The 7,238-nt window shown below is 34.6% G+C and overlaps 2 protein-coding genes across 15 annotated transcripts in view; one reads left to right on the forward strand and one right to left on the reverse strand.

The window, feature by feature from the left end:
* The window catches only part of LOC100183497 (neurogenic locus Notch protein), an 8,957-nt gene extending 5,299 nt beyond the window's left edge, over nt 1–3,658 (reverse strand). For 2 of the 13 annotated variants that reach the window (XM_026836713.1, XM_026836711.1), the window contains exons 1-10: nt 3,469–3,653; nt 3,122–3,244; nt 2,722–3,063; nt 2,404–2,526; nt 2,150–2,296; nt 1,646–1,894; nt 1,188–1,319; nt 827–955; nt 425–562; nt 120–257 (exon numbers count right to left, since the gene is read on the reverse strand). In XM_026836713.1, the coding sequence (XP_026692514.1) occupies nt 120–257; nt 425–562; nt 827–955; nt 1,188–1,319; nt 1,646–1,894; nt 2,150–2,296; nt 2,404–2,526; nt 2,722–3,063; nt 3,122–3,244; nt 3,469–3,517 (1,570 nt within the window). In that variant the 5' untranslated portion in view covers nt 3,518–3,653. Of the gene's footprint in view, nt 1–119; nt 258–424; nt 563–826; nt 956–1,187; nt 1,320–1,645; nt 1,895–2,149; nt 2,297–2,403; nt 2,527–2,721; nt 3,064–3,121; nt 3,245–3,468 lie in introns of all 13 variants that reach the window. The other 11 variants (XM_026836712.1, XM_026836718.1, XM_026836715.1 and 8 more) reach the window with 9 other exon arrangements.
* LOC100181047 (stabilin-2-like) overlaps nt 1–7,238 on the forward strand; it is a 16,991-nt gene that overhangs the window by 6,332 nt on the left and 3,421 nt on the right. Inside the window, exons 2-5 of one of the 2 annotated variants that reach the window (XM_018813952.2) lie at nt 5,490–5,676; nt 5,896–6,018; nt 6,079–6,315; nt 6,506–6,628. In XM_018813952.2, coding sequence (XP_018669497.1) covers nt 5,628–5,676; nt 5,896–6,018; nt 6,079–6,315; nt 6,506–6,628 — 532 coding nt within the window. In that variant the 5' untranslated portion in view covers nt 5,490–5,627. Of the gene's footprint in view, nt 1–5,483; nt 5,677–5,895; nt 6,019–6,078; nt 6,316–6,505; nt 6,629–7,238 lie in introns of those variants that run through there. The other variant, XM_018813953.2, reaches the window with a different exon arrangement.

A 7,238-nucleotide genomic window follows, 5' to 3' on the forward strand; every position in this document is an offset into this window, starting at 1 on the left:
AAAGGACATATACGCCTACAATGATAGCAGTGAGGAGCCTTGAACTCATACCCTCTGGGTATTATCAATGATTTTATTAACTATTCAAGAACAAAACTTGTTTTACTTTTAATATCTACCTGTAGAAGTTGTTGCATAACAAGCAACACCACTCCCAGAATACCCAGCAATACATTGACATCTGTATTGGCGGGTTGTGGGGTTGTAAATACAAGTTGCCAACATTGAGTGACATCTTTGTTGACATGTTGGAGCAACTGAAATCAGAATTAATGTTTGATTATTTGATATTGTTTTGTTGCATCTTCACAAATATAATTGCTTAGTTTTTAATTGCAAAGGTTTGTCTTATGAACTGGTTAAATGTGTATTATCCATAGTTCAAACTATCAAGTACATATGGATATTGTTTAATTTGGTCTACCTGTAGTACTGGCTGCATAACAAGTAACACCATTTCCAATATACCCAGCAATACATTGACATCTGTATTGGCGGGTTGTGGGGTTGTAAATACAAGTTGCCAACGTTGGGTGACATCTTTGTTGACATGTTGAAGCAACTGAAATAGAAAGTTTGTTTATTCCATTGTTTATTGAATGAATAAATGTAACTTGCTTTATCCTCGTAGGGCGGGGCAACGATAGTCGTTATAACACTGCTGTTCTGTTTTATACACCTTGTGCTCCCTTACAAGTTATCATGTATGTAACTTACGCCCACAATGATAGCAGTGAGGAGCCTTGAACTCATAACCTCTGGGTATTGTCAATGATTTTATTAACTATTCAAGAACAAAACTTGTTTTACTTTTATAAATATCTACCTGTAGAAGTTGTTGCATAACAAGCAACACCATCCCCAGTATACCCAGAATTACACAGACAAATGTATTGGCGCGATGAATAAATGCATCTTGCTAATGTTGGATGGCACCTCGGGCTACATGTTTCAACTGAAGAAAAATTTAAGATAACTTAAACAAATCATTCTATAATAAAAACATGTGTCTTTTTGCATAGCTTAAGGACTTAGACAGCCAATTTATACATGCTGGGTTAAAGCAATTACCCCAAAGTGGTGTGTGGGTGCACACATCATGGGCGGCATCAAATTTGGTGTCTGAGACCGTTTTTTTTTTACTAGATACAAAGGGCACAAACCAAAGAATATTGAACAAAACAAACCACGTATTCTGGTGCATGTTTCCCCAGTTCCAACATAGCCACCAATACAACGGCAGCGATTACCGCGCGCTGTTCTTTCACAAATTCCATTTACAGGATCACACATTCTACATATGTCCTCTTGGGTCAAGACTGAAATGCAATTCTTTGTTATTTTTCTTATCCTGCATGGCTGAGGTCTTATACCATGGTAAATAAGTGCATAGGACTAAATTTGTTCAACTGATTAGTCGCTGGGTTGGAGCAATGTTCAATAAGTATTTCACCCAAGGACACCCTTATAAGCTTCGAATCCAATATCCTTTGATTATGATATGGCCCCCTATTTACTAAACAAAGAGTTACAGCTACAGTTGTATATTAATATAGCTAATTAACTTATAAGCATTATACAAAATCTATCTTTCTTTCAACATTTTTAGAAGTCTAAAATAAATCAAAGTAACTACTTCACCTACTTGACTTAGATAGAGTACATCCAATATATTCTCCAATGGTGTAACTCACAAGTCCAATTGGACACACACATCTATAGGAGTATTTCTTGCGTCTTACAACGTTTCCCATGCCATCGTAGGTAGGACGTTTAGGTTCACGTTCGTAACTTACGATCGTCCTACAATAGGCTTTTCCAATACATCGATAAGAACCGAAAAAAATATCGTTTCCACATTTTACTGAGGTGTTTTGAGGTCCGCTGTAAACCGCTGAAAGACAGAGTAACAGTTCAGATTATGAAGAAGCCTAAACATAACATAATTTTTATATATACGATAGAAAGATTAGAAAAGAAACAAAAAAATATGTTACTTATTTAATCAAATCAACAGCAAAACGACAATTGTTAAAACACGCAATGGATGAATAAAGTATGGGAAAATGCTATAGATACAAAATGTGGTAAAGAGCATCAATTAAAACTCGTGGCTGTTGCACCCAATATATAAGACCCTTAATATTACCTGCACGATCTGCAACGCATCCACTGTATCCATTCCCAGTAAAGTATCGCCTACATACGCAAACTCTCTGGGAGTTACAGATGGCATTACGTACACAAGGCCTTGGACATATGTTTCCGGTGTGATAGAACGGAGGTTCCGTTGAAACTAAAACAGCAACCAAAATAATAAGATATAAGAAGCATAATTATTGCACCCACTGGTTCAGTCCAAGTATTTACAAACTCACAAAACAATTATATAAAGAAACAAACCATGTATTCTGGTGCATGTTTCCCCACTTCCAACATATCCTCTATTACATCGACAGTAGCGTCTTTGTACACAAACTGCAAACTGAGGATGACACAGTCTGCATCTATCTTCATTTGATAAAACTGAAACAAAGTGTTTTGGTAAATATATTCTACATGGATAAAAACATACAGCACAGCAGGCCAGGAGTTCTGGTGTATACATGTCCAAAGTATTTGATATTATTGGTGTTACAGTAACGCAGTTATTATACAAGCATTATTTAAATCCTAAATATGTTTATGATAAGTAATATGCAAACTAATTACTTTACCTACCTGGTCTAGGCAGAGTGCATCCTTTACTGTAGTTCCCACTGCTTCCAGTGATGTATGTTTCAAGTCCATGTGGGCAAATACAAGCATAACTATACAGGTATCTTCTTTGTCGATTACGGTCTCGATTACGGTCCCGATTTCGGTCCCGATTTCGGTCTCGATTTCGGTCTCGATTTTGGTCTCGATTTTGGTCTCGATTTCGGACTCGATTTTCCTGATCACGCGACGGATCATAGGCAGGATTGCGCCTTTGAAAACGTTCGCAACGTGCTTTACCAACACACTTATAAGTAGGACCACAATGGGCGGAACTTACAGTAAGTCCAGTTCCGCTGAAAACCGCTGAAACGCAAGATGGCATTTTTGTAAAATATAAAATAAATTTTTGGAGACTTTTTACCTGACCGATCTGCAACGCAACTACCATTACTCCAGGTAAAGTAACGATTGCAATAACAGTTTCCAACTGAGTTACAGCGAGAATTACGTGGACACCGTCCAGAACAAACATTCACTTGTGAGGCTGTAAATAAAATTATAGCATTAAGATGTAATATGTTGTAAACATAATATACCCTAACTGCTAGGGTAGATGTGATGGTGCCAAAATAAAATTTAAAAAAACTTGTCAGTTTGAAAATTTAGTTGTTTTGAGCTTTAGTTGTTTTTAATTATAATAAATAAACAGCAATATTATAAAATGTGACAACTTAAAAATATTTATTAACTTTAATATATTTAACAAACCTGTAAAAGATACAATTTGCAAGATAATGAGAAGTATTAAGATCCTCATTTCCTCTGCTGTATGCTAAAGTACTGCACCCTCCTTCCTCAAAGCTTGAAAACTCAGAATGAAACATATTTTGCAAATTTTCGTTGCAGAAAATATTTGTGAAAAAGTTTTTGATCGGATAAGAATGCCTGGCGATGCCTATATTTGGTAAAATTGAGAGAAAAACATTAAGCTTTTTTCAGAACACGGTATTTACTGCATGCACGGTCAATAAACACAAAGAAAAAGCTTCTGTCCCAAACAAATAGAAACCGCTGCAGGCAAAACCACAACATTGGTAGCAAACAGTCGTATTCTATATAAATTTATGAGAAATTTATATATTATATTCATTTTGTATTATGGTTGTTTAAAGTTATTAATTTTATGAAAGTTATGTTCAGGACCCATTACATAACGTTGAAGTGCTTCTTGGATTTATTGTGGATTAAATTTTGGTGCATTTTCTACAACATGTATATTACAGAAAATCAGAAAATACCAGAATTTTTTTTGTTTTACTTATTTCCCAGTTAGTACTGTCTACTCTACTACTAATGAGAAATCATATACCGCTAAATGTATTGCAAGCGGGGCCATATGTCTATTTACAGATGGTTGTTATATAGCCTCAGGCTGTTATTGAAATACTTTGATATTGGATCTGCTTACACCAGGAAAACATTCGCATTATTAAACTTAATCAAATGTCATAAAGTAATGTATAGCATGGCCAGTACACAGTTAAGTTTTCTGATGAATGTATTGTGTTATACTATAAACAGATGTTTTATATTTTGTTAATGGTAGTTACAGTAAACCTATTTTTGGTTGTTCTTATTAAGATAACAATATTTCAAGGTCTTATGTTAGGTTGTCAGGTGAATTAATAGTTATGATCGCTGGATTAGTTATTTGTACCTTAATTTTTTTAAATTTGTCTGGCGCAGTGGCACAGTTTGTTAGCACGCCTGCCTCTTACCTAGAGGTTATGGGTTCAAGGTTTATTGCTGCTACCATAGTCGGCGAATTGGTTCTTGGGCAAGACACCCAACAGCTTCAAACCAGTGGTTACAAAGGGTCTGAATCATTGGCTATACATAAAGACATGCATTTATTCATGTTTTAAACGTTAAGAGGTTAATATGTGTTTTCAAAAAAACCTTTTTAGTGAGTTCAGTTTATATTTGCTACTAAATACTAAATATGTTTTTCCTTTGATTGAAATGACACTTACTAGACATCTATTGCATGTCTAAAACAATATTTATTTGAATTGGTTAAGTATTAAATTATTTTGTGAAACTTTAACTCATTTTCTGTGCAATGTAAGTTACTTATGGTGTTCTGTGACATTTACATTCTATTTAAATTGATCCCTAGGGGCATCATAAGGTTAATTTGGTTGTGTATGTGCAGCCTGTAATGTTATATAAAGATATTCTGTTGCTATAATCAAAATTTCAAGGGGTTTACTTCGCCAATGTAATAATCTAACTTTGTTGCAGTTAAATATAATAACTGATTATATAATACAAAGTGTTTGTCAAATGTTTTTTATTAAACTCATAATATACTCATGGTTAAGATTCGTTATATTATATTATTCCTGATTTAGATCCATGTTTTGCACCATAATTCAGCCATGGTACCAGTTCAGATTCAGCAGAGGCATCATTTGTGCTATACTGGAAAAAATGTTTTATATTTATATTGTATTTATGAGTTTAATACATAGATTATATAATTATCAATGAAAGCCACAGGAAAATATGATGCTCACAATGTTGTAAAACTAGCAGAAGCATCATGCAGGCAATGGAAAGTTTTGAGCTTCTTTGGGCTATTTGGTACAAAGGTTGTGGTTTTGCCTGCAGTGGTTTCTATTTGTTTGGGACAGAAGCTTTTTCTTTGTGTTTATTGTTCGTGCATGCAGTAAATACCTTGTTCCGAAAAAAGCTTAATGTTTTTCTCTCAATTTTACCAAATATAGGCATCGCCAGGCATTCTTATCCGATCAAAAACTTTTTCACAAATATTTTCTGCAACGAAAATTTGCAAAATATGTTTCATTCTGAGTTTTCAAGCTTTGAGGAAGGAGGGTGCAGTACTTTAGCATACAGCAGAGGAAATGAGGATCTTAATACTTCTCATTATCTTGCAAATTGTATCTTTTACAGGTTTGTTAAATATATTAAAGTTAATAAATATTTTTAGTTGTCACATTTTATAATATTGCTGTTTATTTTTTATAATTAAAAACAAATAAAGCTCAAAACAACTAAATTTTTAAATTGACAAGTTTTTTTAAATATTATTTTGTCAACAACACATCTATCATATCAGGGTATATTATATTTACAGCATATTACATCTTAATGCTATAATTTTCTTTACAGCCTCACAAGTGAATGTTTGTTCTGGACGGTGTCCACGTAATTCTCGCTGTAACTCAGTTGGAAGGTGTTATTGCAAGCGTTACTTTACCTGGAGTAATGGTAGTTGCATTGCAGATCGGTCAGGTAAAAAGTCTCCAAAAATTTCTTTATCTTATTTTACAAAAATGGCATCTTGCGTTTCAGCGGTTTTCAGCGGAACTGGACTTGCTGTAAGTTCCACTGATTGCGGTAATCATAATTGTATTGGTAAAGCACGTTGTAATCGCTTTGAAAGGCCTAATTTCGAAGATGCTTCGCATAATCATGAAAATCGAGACCGAAACCGTAATCTAGAAAGGTACTATTATGCTTGTAATTGCCCACAAGGACTTACAACATACATCACTGGGAGATATAAAGGATGTACTCTACCTAGGGCAGGTAGGTGAAGTAATTAGTTGGCATATAACACATTTATTTAGGATTTAAATAATGCTTGTATAACCCAACCGCGTTACTGTAACACCAATAATATCAAATACTTTGGACATGTATACACCAGAACTCCTGGCCTGCTGTGCTGTATGTTTTTATCCATGTGGAATATATTTACCAAAACACTTTGTTTCAGTTTTATCAAATGAAGATAGATGTAGACTGTGTCATCCTCAGTTTGCAGTTTGTGTACAAAGACGCTACTGTCGATGTAATAGAGGATATGTTGGAAGTGGGGAAACATGCACCAGAATACATGGTTTGTTTCTTTATATAATTGTTTTGTGAGTTTGTAAATACTTGGACTGAACCAGTGGGTGCAATAATTATGCTTCTTATATCTTATTATTTTGGTTGCTGATTCAGTTCCAGCGAGACAACCAACTCAAAACACCAGAAACATATGTCTAAGGCCTTGTGTACGTAATGCCATCTGTAACTCCCAGAGAGTTTGCGTATGTAGGCGATACTTTACTGGGAATGGATACAGTGGATGCGTTGCAGATCGTGCAGGTAATATTAAGGGTCTTATATATTGGGTGCAACAGCCACGCCTTTTAATTGATGCTCTTTACCACATTTTGTATCTATAGCATTTTCCCATACTTTATTTATCCATTGCGTGTTTTAACAACTGTCGTTTTGCTGTTGATTCCCTTCTCTTTGTTCTTCTTTAAAAAACATGATGTTCGCTATCGTTTTTGAAGAGATAAATAACAATTAACTTTTTCATACTCTGAACTGTTACTCTGTATTTCAGCGGTCTACAGTGAACCTCAAACAACCTCAATAAGATGTAGAAGAACTAATTTTCGATGTATTGGAAAAGCATTTTGCAATGCAACCGCAAGTTATGGACGTGAACGTGA

This window comes from Ciona intestinalis, chromosome 11 (genome assembly GCF_000224145.3).
Source record: "Ciona intestinalis chromosome 11, KH, whole genome shotgun sequence".
Taxonomy (NCBI): domain Eukaryota; kingdom Metazoa; phylum Chordata; class Ascidiacea; order Phlebobranchia; family Cionidae; genus Ciona; species Ciona intestinalis.